This window comes from Syngnathoides biaculeatus, chromosome 14 (assembly GCF_019802595.1).
Source record: "Syngnathoides biaculeatus isolate LvHL_M chromosome 14, ASM1980259v1, whole genome shotgun sequence".
NCBI classification, from domain to species: Eukaryota; Metazoa; Chordata; class Actinopteri; order Syngnathiformes; family Syngnathidae; genus Syngnathoides; species Syngnathoides biaculeatus.
This window is the reverse complement of record NC_084653.1, coordinates 10203242-10224701: the sequence shown is the minus strand read 5'-3', so window position 1 is coordinate 10224701 and position 21460 is coordinate 10203242. Positions and strand designations below refer to the sequence as shown.

Genomic DNA, 21460 nt, shown 5'->3' with positions numbered 1-21460 from the left:
CAGACAAAAGTTGCACTCACAATGACATTTATGGGCAATTTAGAGTGTCCAATGAATGTATGTTTCGGGGATGTGGGAGGGAACCGGAGTGGGGACACCCTGAACTGGTTGGCAGCCAATCGCAGGGCACATGGAGACAGCCAATAGTCGCACTCACAATCACACCTAGGGGCAATTTAGAGTCTCCAATTAGTGTTGTATGTTTTTGGGATGTGGGAGGAAACTGGAGTGCCCGGAGGAAACCCATGCAGGCACGGGGAGAACATGTAAACTCCACACAGACAGTACCCGGGTCCTCAAAACTGTGAGGCCAATGCTTTGCAGCTGCGGAACTGTGCCGCCTATATATACTGTACTGGATATCTATTTAACAAGGTAGGAAAGATAAATGTCAATATGCGAGACATAATTTTTAATAGATCTCTGCCAGTTCTTATCTCAGACAAAGACTTCTACAACATTCCAAGGAAATCACAATGCTGCATTACTGCTGAGCTGTTTTTCGAACGGGGCCCCAGGCTACTCATGTGGTGCCTGGGGGCGACCTGGTGGCTGCGGGCCCCATTTTGTTAGCCTCTGACATTCAGACAGAAATCAGATCAGACGCAGGAAAAAAAAAAAATCGTATTATAATGGAAGCAATGCAAATAATGAAGATAATTACACATGGGGAATGAAAAGAATTACATCTAACAAATAGCATTTAGATGGCCAGCAGAAAAGGCCTTGGCTGCCCTCATCATTCACCACTGTTACAATCTAATACTCTTGTAACAAGTCAGTGCTTGGACTGCTGAAGTTTCGGAGTGCAACTCTATTTACTGGTCAGTTGTTTTGACTAAGCCAAGCCTCCGAGTTTACCTTTTCACTGTTTTAGTGGCTCACTTAATACCGAGTGCGATGAAATATATAGATGAATTGATTGAAGTTCGGTATTAATCTAACGTTGGCTCTGTTTACACTCGTGCTTGTGCGGGTGTGTGCGCGCCGAATCAAGTAGGAGGAGCCCGGATCTTGCTCAGTGATAACATGCTGCTGTTTGCAGCCTCGCCTCCGCTAGCCTCGGTCATCCTTTTCCCCCGCCGATAAACGAGCAGACCTAACGCGGAACTCAACCGAGGGCTATGGAAGTTTCCTAAAAGGCGAGGCTTCCTGTTCCCCTCCATGCTGTCCCCAAGAGACCCGCCGGTCTTGACTCGACTTCACCGACCATCGCGCTGGCTTCTCGGGAATCATGAAAACGTGGTTGCAGGAGCCCGTCCTCGGTTTGTTCCTGTGGGGGCTCGCGTTCACTCTACCGCGGCCCCTCGGGGCAGGGACGCCCATGAACAGCAGCCCGGATGCGGGGACGACCTCGGTTTACTCTCCGAGCGGCACAGATGAAGCGAGTAACGCGGAGTACCGGTTCACTTCCACTTCACCCAACGGTGAGAGTTCAAGCCCATCCCAAGAGGACCTGCTGCTCGTACAATCTGCGGGTAAGATGCTTCTTTCTGTGGCCTACGCGACAAGTGCTCTGCACCCTAAACTTGCAATCGGAGGGAGCGTCGGACTATTCTCATAGTCTACAAGATATCCCTGCTTAAAAATTTCTAAAGAACTATAGACCTTTAGAACCCAAGTCCTATAGAAATAATATACAAAATCACAGTTTTATGGAACAAGTTGTTGTGTACAAATTTGTGTAGAATTTAATAGATTTCTATAGAATTTTTTGTTTTTTAGCAGGGATTAACTGAAATTTATTATCTCTTTCCTGTATTTGCATTGCTTGATTTTGTTCAAATAGGGGGAAAAAAATGGTTCAATGAAAAATGTTGAAAAAATAAGCTCAAATATTTTCTCAATGCCAAACAATTAACCAAATACACAGCACTTCAAAGTTAAATATAACCAGCTGTACATAAAGGAAAAAAATGTACTGTTTCAGAATTTTTTTTAAAACTTGTAACAGGCTGTATGCAAACCTACAAGCTTGATTCTATTAAATGTCATTGTCTTTCATGTTTTAAATATTGTACATCATATTAATGTTTCATTCAGTGATTCTTGTCCATACCAGTCAAGGGTGCATGTTGTACAGCACTGAGAAAAACTGCTCCAGTTCGATGCTTCACAGATCAGCTTTATCACATTTACGGGATTGAAAAAAAATCATAAACAATAGTTTGGGATCTTGAGTCCTCTAACAAGCACATACACTACTCAGATCACTCGAAGCACATAAATTCTAGGACCCACAAGACCAAAGTTTGGTATCAATGGCAGAGAGAAGGGAAGCGCAAGCAGGATAATATCCTGGTATATTTTTTTAAGCGTATATTAGTTAAGATACAGCCCCATTCTTCTATTGTCTAATAATTTGACATTTTCAGAGATATTCGTTGAGGTTCATTTAGCTGTGGTTTTAAAAACTGTAAAGACTTAGTAGTGTCAACCCTCTGCATAATACTGAAAGACATTTCTAATATTTTCATTCCGTTAGTCACACAAGGGGGGTATTACAGTATTTGAACACTCGCTGTGATACGTGGTATGTGATATGTGGTTGTACAACCCCAACAATAAACACATTGTGTGAATACAGTATCGATTTTGTAAACATAATGATATTATTTTAATTTAAGCTTTCATGCTGCAAACCTGGAAGAATCTTATGACATCGTACACTCGTGAGTTTTATGTCCTCGCCTGGATCCAAAAGAGTGACGACAACGATGTTGTAATAAATGACACATATTCCATCATCATCATCGTGACCATCATCATCATCTACAGAGGGTTTCTGTCCATGTGTGCAGGATGCCGGCCAAAACTTTGAGATCACATGCATTACAAGTCATTTGAAGCCACTTTACTGCTCGGACTTGAGGTTTGAATGAGTCAACTTGAGTTCTCGCTCACCGGGGCAGCACTTAGATGCTGTGTGAACAATATCTATCTTTTGGAAATAGACCATTAGAAGGTTTTTTTTTTTTTTTTTTTGTAAACATACTAGCTGATCCTGTTTTTGTAGTTTCGTTGTAGGTGTTCTGATGATAGTATATGATTGCTTTTCTAATATGATTTTTTTTTCTTTTGGACAAAAATAATTCTTGTCCACAGCACAGATACTTAAAATCTCTATATTTTTAAATGTCAATAACGGGATTCCCCCCCAACCCCCATCCCCCAGTTCCGGTGGGAAGTAGGTTTAAAAACAATTCTTTGTACTGTAAGACTTAGTTCCACGACTGACACTCCTCTGCCTGTTACCCATTCAGCTTTAGGAAGGAAGGAATTTATTTCCAGCAGAGACATTCAGTGCCTAATTCAGGTCTTCAAGCCTTTGTTAGAGTAGATGGGCTCGCTTGTTGGTTAATTGTTCTCCACCCGGTAATGTTGCCTCTGCTCTAAAGCAAACACCAGCATCATCCCCCCACCCTGTGCAAGCAGGGTTCCTGACCGCCCCCTAGTGACTTTTTGTGGAGGTGCGCATAGTCCTGATTAAGTTGATGGAGTGAAAACCAAGAGACAATCACAAATATAAACTGTTGCTTGTAAAATTTGGGGGAAATATGTTTCCATCAAATCTTTTTTTTAAATGTTATACATGAATTTATTTCATCTGCTTTTGTAAAACTACGACATCTTAAATGATGGAATGAGTTTCCTGAAATAGGCTCGAGTTTTTATTAGCTAAGTGCAAGGACAATTTCTTTGTTTCACATGTTTTAACAAAACGAAAAATCGGTATCGACATGACACTAAATTATAGTGAAGCTTATTAATCAGTCAAAAGTTAGACTTGGACCACTTTCTTCAATTTCTGACTTTGCGGTAAGCTGTCTGGCAAGGTCTATACAAGGTATGTTGGAGTGAGTATGAGAAACCTGACATCAACCCTCATTAAGCACCTTTAGGATGACAATGAACAGATATTGTGAGCCAACCTCCAAGCTCTGACATCAAGGCTATGTCTGAAGACACACCCCACCCACAGTGTTGTCTTTTCAGAACAAAGGAACTTATTATGGGGAACATATAACAATTTAGAGTACAAACAACATGTAGCATTAGAATACATTTTCTCATGGCACAAGAAGGTATCCTCATGTCTGTACTTGCTGTTATTAATTTAATTGTTTTACATGTGCAGAGGTACTGCATTAGCGTAGATTAGTTATAGAATACAGAGCTTTCTGACTCACATATTAATTGTTTCTAAATGAGTCTGAATGCAATCCTGTTTTGTCTTTTTTTCCTCAGACACTGAGCAAACCCAAACCCTAAGAGAAACAAGTACCAGGGTGCTGGAGACTATTCGTGGGTCCACTGAGCCATTCACCTCCACCCTAGTTGGCACGTCCTCTGAGGCCAGCAGCAGCAGCAGCAGCAGCAGCCGAGACTGGAGGGATGCCTTACGAACCCAAAACCTTCCATACGCCTCTGCTGGTGCGTCCAACACAGCGATGTTGTCCTGGATGTCGACAGAGGACTCGAGCCTGTTCGGGAGCAGCCCGGATTCCCATCTAAGAGACACTGTGCCTTACCCTTCGCAGACCCAAGTCCTCACAGACAGCATCTTCACCTCGACCACTATCAGCCGGGCTGGAGAGCGGACTCTGCTGTCTGTCACCTCCTCTTCCTCCAACAACATTACCTCCTCGTCCTCAATATTTACAGAGGGCTCCAGCTCTCATCAACCGCCCTCGACTTGGAGTATTCCATTAACCGGACAAGCGGAGACCGAGGACTACACCCACAGTGCACCTTCTACCAGGAGGGAAGAAACCAGCGATCACTCACTCACTCAGTCGTCATTTCCCAAGACTTCCAAAGGAACCCAAACCCTTGTTGGACCTTCCAATGCCACTGAGCATCAACAAATGTTAACCTCAGAGGCCACATCACACTCAACACCCAGGATGTCCAGCACCCACCAATTCGATGAATCCTCCCCATCTACACCTCCGGTTGTACCACCTGTTAGGAGCCCCACCCGCATGTCCTACCAGGAGTCCAGCGTGGAACCCTCCACTGAATCTTCTACCAGAACCACCAGCCTCAGCACACAAAGCCTCAGCCACAGCACAGAGGAGAGATCATCCAAGAGTGAGGAGGAAAGTGTGGGCTTTATTTTCACCACAGCTCCCCCACTGATGAGTAGCACGACTAACCTGTATGATGCCCGCAAGGAATCAACTGAGGTCTTCATTACCGCCACAACAGGCACTATTACTGAAAGGTTACTTAATTTGTTGACATTCTTTTTCTAACTTTTTCTGTCCTTGCTCTTTATATCATTTCAGCTCTCTAACCATGACAAATAAAACATACTGTATAACCTTCAACGGCAATGGAATTTGTGTCAAATTTATTCCCTTGAGGTTGAAGGTTAAATGTTTATCCATCAGGGTTAGGGAGCTGAAAACTCAGTGGAATAGAATTGACTCTACGCACAAATATAAAATTGGCGAAAATGGAAATTTGCACTGAGACTGTCTCAATTTGTTTGCTCTGCAAAAGGATCCATTACTTCCAAAAATACCTGTGCAAAACTCATCTCTGAAAAGATTCCCAAGTGAGATAGCCTCTGCGGTTCCTCTTACATGTTTAAAAAAATGGTTACCCCTTTTTAAAATCAAATTAAATGAGCTTTCTTTTGAAAAAGGGTGTATTTGTCAAAATTCCAACAACACATATATTCAAACATTATCGTCTGTTCCACTTTGCCTACCTGTTTGAATTTATTTGTGCATATTGAGTGTACTTGAAAGTGCAAGTTGCTAACACACAAAGAGCCTAGTTTATCAAATATTTGCTTGTTCAAAACAGGTACAAACTTGATTAGGCATGCAAACAGATTTATTAATGGAGTAACCAGGATAGCATCTGCCGTGGATTTCATTTTGGGCATTGTGGGAGGAGTATAAGCAAAAAGAATTTGTGATTTATTTGCGCTGGCTGACTCTGGATCTTTAAATAGCGCGTCTGGGCAAATGGGTGCATAAATAGGTGCCGACCCACCGCTGGCAAAGTGAGAGGTGGCGGGGTGAAGTTTTCCGCTCATGTAAACATTTTTGAAATGTCAACAAAAATTACTGCAAAGTTTTGTCTTTTCAGCAAAGCAATTTTTGAGCTTCTGAATTCTCTAAAGGCTGAATTGGATTCAGTCACAAGAAACTCCTTTTAAATCTCCATTTCTACTGTGACAAATGCTGCTGACTTCTCCCAGAACAGTTTTCAGCATGTGCTGTCCCAAGTTTGAAACAGTTTTACATGCATCTCATTTGGTACACTCTGGGCATGAGTGGAATAACAGACACCATTTTTTAAAAGTTGGTGTCAAAGCGATATTCATTTTCTGTAACTTGTATAATTCTTTGTCTTGCACTAACATTTCCAATACCATGACATCAGACTTCATTTCGTGCTTGCAGTAGTGCCACAAATATTCACCCCCCCCCATCCCCAAATTGAAAACCTGTAGCATTTGTTATTCTTGATCATGGAGTGTTAATGTATTTCAATATTTGCTTCTGACAGATCTGAAATAACAGAGGAGGATACAAGTACATCAACTGTGCCTACGAGTAGCCCTCTGCTGCTAACCACCTCATCTTCCAGGCTCAGTACCACAACCATTGTCTCCACTCCAGAGACTCCCACACAGACAATCATCCCTTCCTTACCCTGCACAACTCGTGCTCCCACCCTGGCTCAGCAAAGCTCTGCAGCCCCTGCTGCTCCCGTCTCCAACACCAGCCGAGCCCCCTCAACACCAACCGGGATCGCCAACCCTACAGTCATCTCCACCTCAAGGGTTGAAACGAGCACAAGGACTCAGGGTGTCACCATGCAGACTCAAAGTCGAAATACTGCCCCTCCTTCCACCCACAGCAGCCCAAAAAGGAGCACAGAGGCTCTGTACACCACTCACAAACAAACAGACAGAGTAACCACAGAGGGAGTGACCACAACAACACCCATTCATGTCCTATCCACTAAGGCAGCTCCAACAAGTGAGTAATAACAAAATGCAATTTTACATTTGGAAATTAATTCAATTTTACTTACATGAGAGAACAATGTGCGACAAGATGATACAATTGAAGAGTTTGTTTTCAAAACGAGACATAGGCATTTTTTTCAGATTTACGAAACTCGCGCCAAAATTATCCATTCGGAGCTGGATAATTTTTCCGCGAGTTTCGTAAATCTGAAAAAAATGCCTATGTCTCGTTTTGAAAACAAATTCTTCAATTTTAAGTTTATACAGTACTGTTCATCTTCTAGATCAGGTATTCTGAAATGTTGTTGGACTCTCTCCACGAAGAAAAATCACTGCCTGAGTAGAGTTGCGTTGAACTTTTAAGTTCAATATGTTAGCATTTAATTTGTTTGTTTAATTTAATGTTTCTTTAAACATGTATTTGTGTACAATTTGTATTTTTTTATGTGCAATACATTTGTTTTTCTCAATGTTCTTATTTACGAGCGCAGTATTGTTGAAACTACATAATGTTCCAATGACTTCCAATATGTCTTTTAGGGCTAAATCCACTGTCTTCTTTTTGATTAAAACTGTAATTTCCGGCCTACAGAGTGCACCAGATTATAAACCTCACCCAGAACATTTGTAAAGGAAGTACCATTTGACACATACATAAGTCGCACCTGTGTAAAAGCCACAAGTGCCCACATTGAAACCCATATTGAAACATGAGATAGTTACAAAGAAAGACGGTACACAGAAAGAGTGTTCAAAGTTTGAATACCTTATCTTAGCTTAACATAGCAACAACACGGTAGCGAGAACAGGGCTAGTTTAAAAAAACAGCCACGGGAGCTACACAGTACCAACACGGTAGCACAGCACTAACCGAGCCGGTTAAAAAAAACATGCCGGTAAAAATCACTGAGACACGGCAGTAACACATCAGGAACATGCTAGCACAGTGCTAATGCTAGCGCAGCGCTAACAGGGCCAGTTAAGAAAAAAACATACCGGTAAAAGTCACTTCCTCTGCACATATATTACACTGGTCTTACTCTTACCTTTTCCGCTCGAGTGCCCCCTTGCGGCCGTCAGAAAAACTGCATAAATTAGCTGCAGAGTTGAAAGCATGGGGAAAAAAACTTGCGGCTGATAGGCCAGAAATTACGCTACTTAGGCCTTCTGTGCTACTATGTCTTACTTCTTACTAGTCATTTGCTTTGCTGACTTGGAGTTACTTTTTTAATTTTTGAAGTAATTCTTCTGTACATATGTGTACAATAGATTGACGATAGGTATAGTTCACCAATAAAGTTGTATGCTCTTGCTAAATGATGGATTTATGGCTTTTTTTGTTGTGATTCCTGAAGAGTTGCTAAAACAAATCATTTACCAAGATAGATTTATTTTCACTAAATAAACAATACATTTCTCCTCCATGAACAGCGGCAGACCTTTGTGCGTCAAAGCGATGTATGAACGGAGGAACATGCATAACTTATGAGCGGCGTCAGGTCACCTGCCGGTGTCAACAGGCCTGGACGGGGCCAACTTGCAACCAGGGTAAGCTTCCATGTAATGTTTGTACTGATATTCATTTTCTACCATTGTGTATGACTTGTTACAAAATATAGATTGTTGGTGGTGAATCACAGTTCTGAGGACCGGTTCAAATCCTGACCCTGCCTGTGTGGAGTTTGCATGTTCTCCCGGAGCCGGTGTGGGTTTTCTCCAGGCACTCCGGTTTCCCCTTAAATGCCAAAACATGCACCAATTTGTGACTCTAAAATTGCCTGTAGGTGTGATTGTGAGTCCAATTGTTTGTGTGGCCTCCACTTGGCTAGAAATTGTTTCTGTGTGCAACCTTTGTGAGGATAAGTGGCTCAGAAAATAGATGGATGGAAGGATGGTTCGTGATTAGTTCATTAACAGGTGTATGGAGAAAAAGCACCACATTCCAATAAACCTTTGAAAGGGGTTGTGCATGAGCCTATGAAGAATCCATTCAATTTTATTCAGATTAACTACAGGAACCAGATACAGATTATCTGAGTAATCATATGGGGTTTGTTAGATTAATTACGTTATTATGTGTACAGATATAAATGAGTGTGAGAAGGACCCCTGTCCTGTTGGCTCCAGATGTGTAAACACAAGGGGTTCCTTCACTTGTGAGTGTCCACTGGGCTTTGACCTTGAGGATGGCCGCATGTGCACCAAAGGTAACGTTTTAATAAAAATTAAATGCTTCAGTCACAAATGCCTCCTTATTTAATGTCATTATGTTTTATCCCTCTGCAGTAAAGACGTTTTTGGGAACATTCAGTGTGAACAGAGTTTCACATGACCCTAACATCTTCAGCAGTGCCACCCTGCATGAGATCCAGAGGGAGATCATTCAGCTAGTAAGAAAACAGGTTCACTTTATAGTTCCTCAAGATGCGATTACACCACTTTTTTTGTGTTTATGAGTACAAGTTCTTACATTTGAGTACTTACCAATACTGTGTAGTGATACTCAATAATGCCACTATGCTTTGCAATTTTGATGGAATTGTATTATTCTAGTCAAATCTTTCAAAACAAACTTGTCATAAACAAGGAATAAATGTCAGTCAAATATACGATAACACTTGGTGTTCACACAATAAGGTATCGTTGTAAAAACACAAACATTTATTCAGCATAGAATACATTTCACGGAAATATAACATTTGTGGGTGCCATGGTGGATGACTGTAGAGTGTCTGCCTCACAGTTCTGGGGACCGGGGTTCAAATACCGGCCCCACCTGTATAAAGTTTGCATGTTCTTCACGTGCCTGCGTGGGTTTTCTCCGGGCACTCCGGTTTCCTCCCGCATCCCAAAAGCATCGATTAATGGGAAACTAAATTGCCCCTTGGTGTGATTGTGTGCTCGGATGTTATTACGTGTTTCTCACTGCTCTCCTCTCTTCACTTCAGCTAAACACCTCCTTGTCCCACCTCAGAGGTTACAGCCACTCCACTCTCAGGAAGAAGTGAGTTCTTGACACAAGTTACTTTTAAAGCCGCGTTTTCACTAAGCAGTACAACTGTTCAGCTCATTATTGAACGTGGGAGAAATGGCACCGCATTGGCTAAAGAAATTGTATGACATAGCAAGACTGTTCATTTCTCATATGTGGTTGTTTATTGCAAAAAAATTATTAGTTTTCGTTCCCATTTTATTTCTGTCATCACACTAGCATGATGATCATTCAATCGAAAAATAAACACACCTGCTGTTGACCGCCACCCTTTAGATACCGTGCGAAGCCGCCCCAACCCACAAGTGTATTAGACTCCTGCTTAGGGCCCCGATAGCAATTAACAAAAATATTAATGGTATTTTTGTCAGTTTTTTTAAATTAAAGAATAACTATGTAACGTTAATGTTTGTGTTAATTTTGATTTATTTTTTAAGTATTAATTTTTTTAAAAAACATTTTATTGAAATATTCGTTAAATTATTTGCTTGATATTCCATTATTCTATCTAATACTATTAGATGTATTTATTCTCATATATTTAATTGATTAATTTCTTTTTCCACATTGCTTTTGCATTGTGAAAAAAAAAAACAGATGACACTTTTGCAATAACTGGATAGTATAATGGTTTATTTTTGTTAGTTTTAATAAGCCTAGATGATATTCATTATCCCACTACAGTCTTTATCTCTTGAAAAGTTGTAAAAATAAACCCCGGTTCCTCCTGTATTTTTCATTTATTAGAGTACGCTCATTATAATCCCTTAAGGGGGAATTCAGGAATGACCACTTGGAAATGTAGGTTCACCCTGGTACCATTCCACTGTATTTGGACATGGACTCTATTTGTACTGTTTAGTGGAAATGTAGGTTTTCATTTTTACTTCAAAGCATGAGGACCGACTCACCCAGAAAAATGTGGTGGCCAAATGATAGAAAAGACACCATCCACAATCTCATGCAAAGACCTCCTCCCCACAGAGAACAGGATGGCGTTCATATATCGGCCATCAACATGTTCTCCAGCTCCTCCCATGTGACCAGTGCTGAGGTCTACAACAGTGTCCAGAACTCCCTGAAAAATTGCACCTCTTCACAGTCTCACTGCCATGTGATGCTTCACTACCAACTCACTTATCACGGTAGGGGGTAAACAAAAAAAAATCACACTCAATTTTTGTTCATCACAACTTACATGTAGTTGTTATATCCAATCAAACCTACTGCAAGCATAATGAGGATTAGGAGAATGTATAGTGATGTTGTATGGCTGTATTCTACCACTAGAGGATGCATTTTAGCCATAAATGACTCAGATTGTATAGAGCCTAGGCTGTGGTTAGAGTGCAAGGCAGTTATACTTTTTATCCCTTACCTAAAATGTTCTGTGTGGTAACTTCATCCATCCATCCATTCTTTGCCACTTATCCTCACGAGGGTTGCGGGGAGTGCTGGAGCCTATCCCAGCTGTTAATGGGCAGGAGGCGGGGTACACCCTGATCGACGATTTAAAAAAAAAAAAAAAAAAAACTCATGGTTGATAAAAATAAAATGATCAGTAATTATTTCATGTAATTATGAAATATGATGAGGAAGTTATACATTTCTGTTTTGAAGTTATAATCAGCCCCCTGAGGGTGAACATTACTCTGATGAGCCCTGTGATGAAACAATAGTTTGAGGAGCCTGCTTTTGATGGTTTACTGAGTGAGCTGAAGTCTCACAAGATACTGTATGTCAAAGTCCACATGCATTATGATGGTTTGACTTTAGCGCAATATTTTTGTGGACCACAAAAAACATTTTGTCCTATTCCAAATATCCATCCATCCCTATTCTTAGCCGCTTACACTCACAAGGGTCACGGGGAATGCTGGAGCCTATCCCAGCTGTCAAGGTGCAGGAGGCGGGTAACACTCTGAACTGGTTGCCAGCCAATCGCAGGGCACATGGAGACAAAGAGCCGCACTCACAATCACACCTAGGGGCAATTTAGAGTGTCCAATTATTGTTGCATGTTTTTGGGATGTGGGAGGAAACCGGAGTGCCCAGAGAAAACTCAGACAGGCACGGGGAGAACATGCAAACTCTACACAGGAGGGGCCGAGATCTAACCCGGGTCCTCAGAACCGTGAGGCCAACGCTTTAGTGTGGTAGCTCATTGCCCCATAATATTACATAACTGTCCTCACATTTGGTAATTTCCATTTTTATAGCTAATAATGAGCAATTCTGGAAACCTTTCGCGAACCACATAAAATGATTTGAAAAAATGCAGCTGACACACATGTGAGACCTTTGACACCTGTGAACACGCTGATGAATTGAAGGCGGATGTTTTTTTCTGACCACGTGTAATCTACCTCTTCCTAGTCCTCAAGGGTTCTTGCACTGTGTTCGCAGTGGAAAGTCTCTGTGTGGCCCAGAAGGTTCTGTGCAACCCTGAACGTTCCACCTGCTCCGATGTCAGCGGCACTGCCCAATGCAAATGTCTACCAGGTTATTACAAACATAACCTTGATGACCTGTCCTGCTTAGGTAAGACCTATGATTGTGTTTCTTTGTTTGTGCTCTCCAACAAAAATAACAACATGGGCCAGTGAACCAAGCAATAACTTATTTAAATGTCGTCTGTCTTGTTTTACAGAATGTGGGGATGGCTACAAGCTGGATAATGGCACCTGTGTTCCGTAAGTTTACATTGTGTACCATGGACATGAGAGCATATTCTCACTTCAAGCCTCTTTCTTACATTCCAGGTGCACGTTTGGATTTGGAGGGTTCAATTGTGGAAATTGTAAGCGGCACTAAGCTTCAAGAAGTTACTGTTCACGTTGAATTAAATCTAGCATCGTGAATAGAACATCTCCACATGTGCTTTGTCTTTGCAGTTTACAAGCTAATCGCGGTTGTTGTGTCGCCTGCGGGGGGCGCCCTGCTCCTTATCCTCATCATTGCTCTTATCGTCACTTGCTGCAAGTAAGATGCTCATCTCTATCTCTAGCCAATCTACTGTCACAATGCTCATTCACTATCACTTACTTGGTACTCTGTGACCTTGCCACAGAAGTCATTTTGACACAGTACAACAGTAAATACTGTAGAGCAGAGACATGCTCTTGGTGTGAAATTAACCAATATGTAACTGATGCCATAGCTCTTTGATGCTTTACCAGTCATTGGTTTGACAGCTCCGTTATATCGGCGATAAACCTGTTGTATATAATAAATTGCCATTCAACATGAAGTTGTGAATAAAAAGGAGCGTTGAATACATCAGACGGAATTGGTGGAGAGTAAAAACCAGAAAACAACATTTTAAACTGTGAGAGTATAAATTCTTACAGTGTATGTACTGCTTTTTTTTTTTGCACCAATAGCAATCGTAATGTTTTAGTGTTTTCATTTTTGGGTTCTGTTTTAGTTGCTACAGTGCCGTAAAAGACAATATGACTTTTATCTACCTGTGCCTTTTACAGAGAACCCAGTGAAATGGAATTTGATATTCAGATAATTAGAAAAGGAAATCAGGGTGGGGGTAGTGTGTGTTGAACTTTACCCCGTACATAGGCGCCATACCGCCTCTGTTATGGCTCCTTCACAGCTTGCATCCTGTGCATAAACAGTATTTCCTTACTATGTTACAGGGAATAGAGACTGAGTGAATATGCAAATAGCAAAAATCTATGAGTATTTGATGCCAGCCTTGAAAAAAAAGTGTGTACTGTACGTGGCGAGAGATATCACACGACGGGAGCAAAGCACCGCTTTTGGAGTAAATAGCGGGATTTAAGTTCCTCCCCTCACTTCAACATTGGCAACATTAGCACCAGGAAGCCACAAGCAAACCTTATATTTGATGATATACTATGGACTGAGTACAAAAACAGCAAATAGTTGTTTTCAGCGAATAGTGGAAGATGTGATAGTTTAATTTGCTAATATCGAAAGAGAAATATGACCATGAACATTGTACCGATCATCACCATCATTTATCTACGTGTAACATAGACATTGAGAACTCTTAACGCGACCAAAGCCTGACGGATTAATGAAAATTAATTCATTGTAATTTTACTTAAACAGCTTTAATTTTGCTCTTTACATTTACACAAGTCTCCCATTAAAGTCGCCTGACAAGGAAAACTTGTTTGAACTTACTGTTGTGTTTCTATCACCAGGCGGGATAAGAATGATCTGAACAAGATCATCTTCAAGAGTGGCGACCTGCACATGTCTCCTTACGCCGACTTTTCCAAAAGCAACCGCATCTCCATGGAGTGGGGCCGGGAGACCATCGAAATGCAAGAGAACGGCAGCACCAAGAACTTGCTGCAGATGACTGACATTTATTATTCTGTAAGAAGAGTTCTTTTGTTTCCCTCCTAAAGAACCACTAACTGCTTAACATAGTCACAGAGCTCCCAAATGTTAGGCAACTTCCGCATTTCAGTACAGAAATCAATGATTGTTGGCTCGTTACGCCCGTAACAAGTATACTGCACAAAATTGAAACCAATACTAATGTCCGTTGACTGAATTTTCAATAATGTTCTTTGTTTCCAAAATAGAGTGCTGAGTTTAAATTTTGATGTTTGAGATCTGATTAATCTGGTGTAACAAACTTTTTTGGTTTTGTTTGTTGTTTTTTTTTTTTTTGGGGGGGGGTTAAAACAGAATTCATAAAGGTGAAATAATCCATAAACAGAAATATTTTTGTGGATGGAAACTCAAAATCTAATATACTGGTACATTGATTCTACGTCCACCATTGCAATGTTGATATAATAAAACAATAAAATGTCAAATATTAAAGCCATTATCTATTAACAATTGTGATAATGACTTGCAAAGAAATATTCATGACAAATTTTGAAGCTATTGAAATTCAGAAAAAAGTGGACAAACCAAATTTTTAAAGATAGGCAGCTCTTTAGTGTCTGAAAAGCAAAGATAAGTAGAATCTCTGTGTTTTCTTGCAGCCCGCCTTGCGAAACTCTGATCTGGAGAGAAATGGCTTGTACCCGTTCTCAGGTCTCCCAGGGTCTCGCCACTCATGTATCTATCCGGCCCAGTGGAACCCATCCTTCTTAAGTGACGATTCACGTCGCAGAGACTACTTCTAACCTGGAACGCAAACACGCACACATTGTCACAAACAATCGTCACTAATAATAGGTGACATTCAGCAGGCGAGAATCATGTTATGATATGTGACTTAATACAGAGCTGAACAAAGTGTTGGCACATTCTCAAATTATTATTATTAAAGTGTTGGCCTCACAGTTCTGAGGACCTGGGTTCAATCCCAGCCCTCCCTGTGTGGAGTTTGCATGTCCTCCCCGTGCCTGCGTGGGTTTTCTCTGGGCACTCCGGTTTCCTCCTTCATCCAAAAAACATGCATTAATTAGAGACTCTTAAGTTGTTCTTAGGTGGGATTGTGAGTGTAAATGGTTGTTTCAAGGTGCCCTGCGATTGGCTGGCAACCAGTTCAGACTGTACCCTGCCTCCTTCCTGATGGCAGGAGGTGACAACTGGTCACAACTGGTTGGGTGATTCTCATAACCAATAACTAAAATCAACCGTTTTCTCTAACTGGCAGAGCGTTTTTCCACATCCTCTTGAGAGATATTTTGGCCCACTCTTCCCTTCACAATTGTTTTAATTACGCAATGAATGATGATTTTTTTTTTAAATCCTGAACGACATTTTTTAAGGTCATGCCAAAGGATTTACATTTAATACCAATTCTCATTTTGACAAAGCCCCTCCAAAACTGTCATGTTTTTTTTTTTAGCATAGTCATTCAGTTTTTATTTGTCCTCCTGCAGAACTGAAGTGTGCTTCACAGTCACAAACTGATGGCTGAACATTCTCCGTCAGGGTTTTCTAGTGAAGAGCACATAATTCATGGTTCCATCGATCACAGAAAGTTGTCCAGTTCCTGAAGCCATTAAGCAGCCCCAGACATTCCCACTACCACCATCATGGTTGGCTCTTGGTATGATGTTCATTTTCAGAAATGCTGTGTTACATTCACACCAGATATAACAAGACATACACATTCCAAAAAGTCAAACTTTCAGGTTATTGGACTGTAGAATATTTTCTTCGCTCTTGGGAGTCATTTAGCTGCTTCCCCCTCCCAAAGTAAGATGAGCCTTTGCTCTTTTTTAGTCTTCAGTGATTTGTGCCTCAGAGCTCTGCCATGAAAGTCATTGTTGCCCAGTCTCTTCCTTATTGTTGAATACTGAGCACTTTAACTGAGACAAGGGAGGCCTGTACCTCTTTAGATGTTCTAGGTCCTTTGTGACCCCCAGTGTGAGTTGTCGCTTCGCTTTTGTGCTCATTTTTTGTAGGCCGGCCACTGCTGAAAACGTTCACAACTGTTGCATGGTTTTTTTTTTTAAGATAATGTCTCAACATGGTTTGCTGGAATCCAAAGGTTTCAGAAATGTATTTATAGCCCTATCCATTTAGTTTATTTCTTGTCTATTGTGGAATCCCTTTGGATCATAGCATTTTGCTGCAGGTTTTTGAGATCTTTTGGCTGCCTTCATTTTCTCAAATGTTTTATTTAAGTGATTGCTGGATTTAACAGATCTGGAGGTAATCAGGTCTTGAGTCCAGGTTTCAGTGAAAATGAAGTTAAAAATGTGGTTAACAATGCATAAATATATCAATTTGAGAATAAGCCAATACTTTTTCATGACCCTCTATGACTAAAGTACACAATTTTGCAATTAAAATGTGCCTAGAAAAAAAATCTCTGCCCATTTCAGTGCCTTTGCGTGGGTAATGATCATTTCCATCCCCAGACTAGTAATGCGAAAACATTTGTTAGGTGAGGAATATGTGCTGGCACTGCTGTGATTTTATTAAGTTGCTGATAAAGCTTCCATACGTGACAACCATTAAAGTTCAAGTAATGGAAATTTAAGACTGACTTTGCAATCCGATACCAGCCTTTATTTATTCACAGACTGTCCAAGTGCAGGACATATGAGGCATTGGGAAATTTCATTCAAATACACTGAAAGACAAATCCTGTGGCTTTAAGTCTGTTTGCGTTAAGTGTGTATATTTGTATACTAGGCGTATTTGATGTGCCACGTGAGTGTAGGAATGTAAAGATGTATCATAATTTGTTTGGAATATTATTTTTATGCCACTTATATCCTCTCTACTCTGGCGTTTTAGTCGGATGTGTTTATTTAAATAAAGACACATTGCACAGATGTCTGTCTCTGACTCTTAATGATGACAATAATTGATGCGACTGCTGACGAGAAAAAAAAGGACCCATTGTGAGGTTTACAAGGTAAGGTAAGGTAATTCACACAAATGTCAAATAATTGAGAGGATGATGCCCGTTGGAAAAAAAATGTGCAAGAAAGTCACTTTTGGCGGGTAAACACATGGAATATTCTTTGATTTGAAGTCAGTGGCCTGTTTTCAACAACCATAGAAGATACCTTGCACTTACCAAATACAAAGTGTTAAGGTCAATGAGAGTTTCTGGCATGTGCTTTATATGTGTGTGCATATGGAAGCATTGCTGTGTGTATTGTGTGTTCGGTGGGGGGAGCACAACTGCATGTTTACAGTCAAGTACCCATCGTTGCCTAATTTGTATAGCCCATGACTGCTAGTTAGAATTTGTAATCCCTCCACAGGTGGTAAGGGATGGACACAGCTGCTGGACTTTTAATTACCTTATGCAACAAAATAAACAGAAGATGCATGCATGGCTCAACTGATGTCCAGAGACCCTCAAAATGGGAGCTGGATAACGGTTAACCGCTTAACAGCCTGTTGCTATCCAGTGCTAACAACAACCAACGCTACACTCTCATTCGCAGACTCCCATGCCACTCAACAGCCGTAGCACTGGCTTTTAAAGCCACACACATTCAAAGTGAAAGATGCAACACTGTTAAACGTGGTATTATATATAAGGCTTTAAAATCCTTTGTATGTATATCCATAGGCGGCACAGTGACTCAACTGGAAAGCGTTGGTCTCACAGATCCAAGGTCCCGCTTGTGTGGAGTTTGGATCTTCTCCCCGGGCCTGCGTGGGTTTCGTCCAGGCACTCCGGTTTCCTCCCACATCCCAAAAACATGCAACATAATTGGATACTCTAGATTGCCCCTAGATGTGATTGTGAGTGCGGCTGTTTGTCTAGATGTGCTCTGCAATTGGCTGGCAGCCAGTTGAGGGTGTACCGCGCCTCCTGGCCGTTGACAGCTGGGATGAGAAAATGGAGCTGCTTATCCCCACCCGGGTCGTGGGAGTGCTGGAGGCTATCCCAGCTATCATCGGGCAGGTGACATACAATAGTCGCACTCACAATCACACCCATACGTATGTGTATATACATTATTTTTTTTGTTTGTTTTTGCTTTTTTTTTTTTTTTTGTTTTTTTTACTTATCGCAGGGCATAGGAACGGGGCTAGACTGAGCATCGTGAAAATCAATGGGTAATTGATGCCAGTTAAAAAAGACATTTTTTTTTTAAACCTAAAAATTCTTGAATAAGCGGGTATCTAACTGTTATCGTCTGATAGCGTTTTTGTGGTTGGTTCCTCCAAAATTGAAAATAAATTTACAGTATTTATTTGTTTAGATAAATATATAGTAATCTATGGGTCCCCATTTGCAACTACGTGGCAATCGTCTGTATATGATCACTACTTCACATATTACTTTCCATCACAGAGGTTATGGAACGAAACCACGATGATAAACGACTCCTACAACTGGTATCACTACTTTGTCTGGATATGGTGATGATTGTGTCACAGAGAGACTGGCAATGTTTTTCATGTTATACTCAGTTCCCCTGAACATGTTGAGTACATCAGCAGCTTAGCATCCTGCGGTGGAAACGCACCATTAATATTCCTTCCGATAGTTGAGCCGATAATGCAAATGCATATTAACACCAGTCTCCCGCTTGGCCTTAGAAGTCGTCGCTCACAAGGCACGTGTGATAGACTGACATGTTGATGAACTCCTGCATTTCTTTGAATTATTTGACACTTTAAAGCCATCAATGGAAGAACAGATTCATATCAGTAGGCTGATATTCTTTTTAGTCAACAGTCCCCTTGTCATTTTCAGCCTCGGCACAGACATTTTCTTTCTGTATTGCATTGCCAAGCCACGAGGCAACAGTAAAAGACCGAAGCAGCCTTTGAAGATACTCTTGGAATATATCATGTGGTGCTCCATTTTGTATGCAGTCTTTTTAATGCTGACCTTGACGGTGGAGGATCATCTAACTGTGGAAGGATCTTGTTTGCTGTGGTCGATAATGCAGTACTTAGTGCATCAGAGCATGAGCTCCTACGTTTGGCTGAATTTTTACTTCTTCATCCATATCGTCCCTGTGCGATGTGCTCTGCTCATTTGGTTGAAGAGAAACATCAAAGTTGCCACTTTGATTGCTTTTTGTCTCAATCTCGGGATTTTGCTCAACAATTACACCGTAAGAATGGCCTTTCATCTAACTGAGGGGCCTCCGCTGCTCTGTTCCACCAACGACTCTGTGAAATTGACACCGACTGGCTTCACTTCCCCCATTTTTCTTTTCAATCAAATTAGTTTCATCATCACCTGGGTCTACATGTGGACCATTTTTGGGTTTAAGATCATTACCAGCTGGACCACTTTTCGCTACCTGCAAGGTCACATGAGAAGTGTGGCGAAGAATGGAATTCCCTTCCCCATTGTAAGACTTCGGACTCAGTTTTGGCTGACTGTCACCGGAATTTCTCAATGTGTCGTCTTCTTTTTCTGCGCGGCTTATAATTTTTTTTATTCTTTCACCCTGTTATTTACACATAATTTTGACATTGGTGACTATTTAAGCTACACTGTCAGCACCATGTTCGTGTTTTGCACAACAATCAATCTGAGTATTGGTCAATCAACTTTTAGAGAGAGGGCGGTGCCATTATGGAGGGCTCTAAAATCTGTGTGCAGTCTTGGCAAGGAAACAAATGATCTGATTGGGCACAACAATTGGGCGTAATACCCTAAACTGTAACTGCTGTTGTCCAAGCAGCCGCTGCAATGGTTTGACGTCAAGTTAATCATCTGTCCCAGCATTTATCAAATAAAAAATAGAAACACGAAACACTGTGGCATGTTGCTTTCTTTTGACCCCCCCCCCCACCCTCTATGAGGACTAAAAAAAAAGTTCAAATGTAGAAAGAAGCCAATAAAGCCAACAACCTAATTTCCTCATTTGCATCAAATAGAAATGTTCTGAAGTAGTGCGTTTCAGTGATTATGGCAAGTCTGTTAAAATTTTACAGTACTTGATATGACATTTTAGTAGCACGGTGGCCGACTGGTTAGCACTTCTGTTTCCCACTTCTGAGGATCTTGGTCCGAATCCAGTTACACCTGTGTGGAGTTTGCATTTTGGATGTTATATTTGTCAAAAAAACGTTGATTTTTTTTAAAAACAAATTTATTGTAATTGTGATTGAAGGTGACAAAGAAATTGGATGGATGGATATGCTATATGCTCAGCTAGGGACCACCAAATGCAATAATACATTCACTCACATTTGAAAAATGTACAGGTGTGGTCAGTCATGCTCGCAGATAAAGTTGCGGTTGTGATTAGGGATGGAATCTCGAGACCTTAAAATAACTTACTGGATTAATATAACTGTAAATTGAAAATAAAATAAACAAACACATAATCAAAATAGAAAACAAAAATTTTAAACTCAGAAATAATCTTTTCCAATTTCAACTAATATTAGTAGAACATGATATAAAATGGTATTTAAACAGATTTTTCATCAATAAAAATTCTTGATCTGACAAACTTTATCTGAAGAAAAGTTAAATCCACTGGCCTGTCAATGAATAAACACAACGGTCTATATCGGCAATATTTTGAAAATGCTGAAAGTGTGGTTCAACATAATCGGCGTTAGTGGCAACAAGGTAGCGATACATTGTAACAAACATTTCTGTCGGCAATCATGACGAATTGTTAAAATGTAACGTAATATACGGCGGTATCTATTGTCAATCCATTGATGAAAGGTAGCAGTAGATGATCTATATCTTCCTAAAACATGTAGAGGGGAAAAGTTTTCAACTTCAAGATAACATGTACCACGGGGAAAATGATTGTTCGCCTTTAGAAACAGTATGTGGATAGAGTAGTCTAACATTAGAACTTAGATCAAGTCAAAATAAATCACAATCTCATACTTATTGTAGTTAGATACTGAAACATTACCTGTATTGTATCCAAGAAATGTTTTCAGTGTAACTGAATTTGACAAGATTGGTTGAAATGGTAGTTTGTCTGTATGAGAAAGAGCACACAATTTTACTTTTGTAAAATAACTGCCCTGTGGTCTTGGTACTCTGTAGGAGTTGATTGTAATAATGTTGGCGTGTGACATTGAGAACAAATCTGGCTGAGCCAAGGAAT

At 40.7% G+C, this 21460-nt stretch overlaps 2 protein-coding genes across 2 annotated transcripts; both read left to right on the top strand.

Moving 5' to 3' along the window:
- Positions 1-1022: 1022 nt before the first annotated feature.
- On the top strand, positions 1023-15865 carry heg1 (heart development protein with EGF-like domains 1). The gene is made up of 14 exons (XM_061841870.1): positions 1023-1478; positions 4249-5227; positions 6529-7004; positions 8426-8542; positions 9079-9201; positions 9281-9384; positions 9943-9998; positions 10971-11131; positions 12393-12527; positions 12637-12679; positions 12749-12786; positions 12881-12968; positions 14171-14348; positions 14972-15865. The coding sequence occupies exons 1-14, from the start codon at positions 1235-1237 to the stop codon at positions 15113-15115; spliced, it is 2886 nt and encodes a 961-aa protein (XP_061697854.1). The 5' UTR covers positions 1023-1234; the 3' UTR covers positions 15116-15865.
- A 3183-nt stretch (positions 15866-19048) lies between these two features.
- Positions 19049-21450, top strand: LOC133512508 (uncharacterized). Its single transcript, XM_061842223.1, has 2 exons — positions 19049-19726; positions 21400-21450. The coding sequence occupies exons 1-2, from the start codon at positions 19049-19051 to the stop codon at positions 21448-21450; spliced, it is 729 nt and encodes a 242-aa protein (XP_061698207.1).
- Positions 21451-21460: the final 10 nt, after the last annotated feature.

Bases quoted from the DNA above. Each gene is read 5' to 3' on its own strand.
- heg1 (XM_061841870.1), top strand. From the start codon at position 1,235: ATGAAAACGTGGTTGCAGGAGCCCGTCCTCGGTTTGTTCCTGTGGGGG. The intron at 9,202-9,280 runs GTAACGTTTTAA...ATCCCTCTGCAG, and splicing joins TGGCCGCATGTGCACCAAAG to TAAAGACGTTTTTGGGAACA. The intron at 12,680-12,748 runs GTAAGTTTACAT...CTTACATTCCAG, and splicing joins GATAATGGCACCTGTGTTCC to GTGCACGTTTGGATTTGGAG.
- LOC133512508 (XM_061842223.1), top strand. From the start codon at position 19,049: ATGGAAGAACAGATTCATATCAGTAGGCTGATATTCTTTTTAGTCAAC. The intron at 19,727-21,399 runs GTAAGACTTCGG...GGTACTCTGTAG, and splicing joins ATGGAATTCCCTTCCCCATT to GAGTTGATTGTAATAATGTT.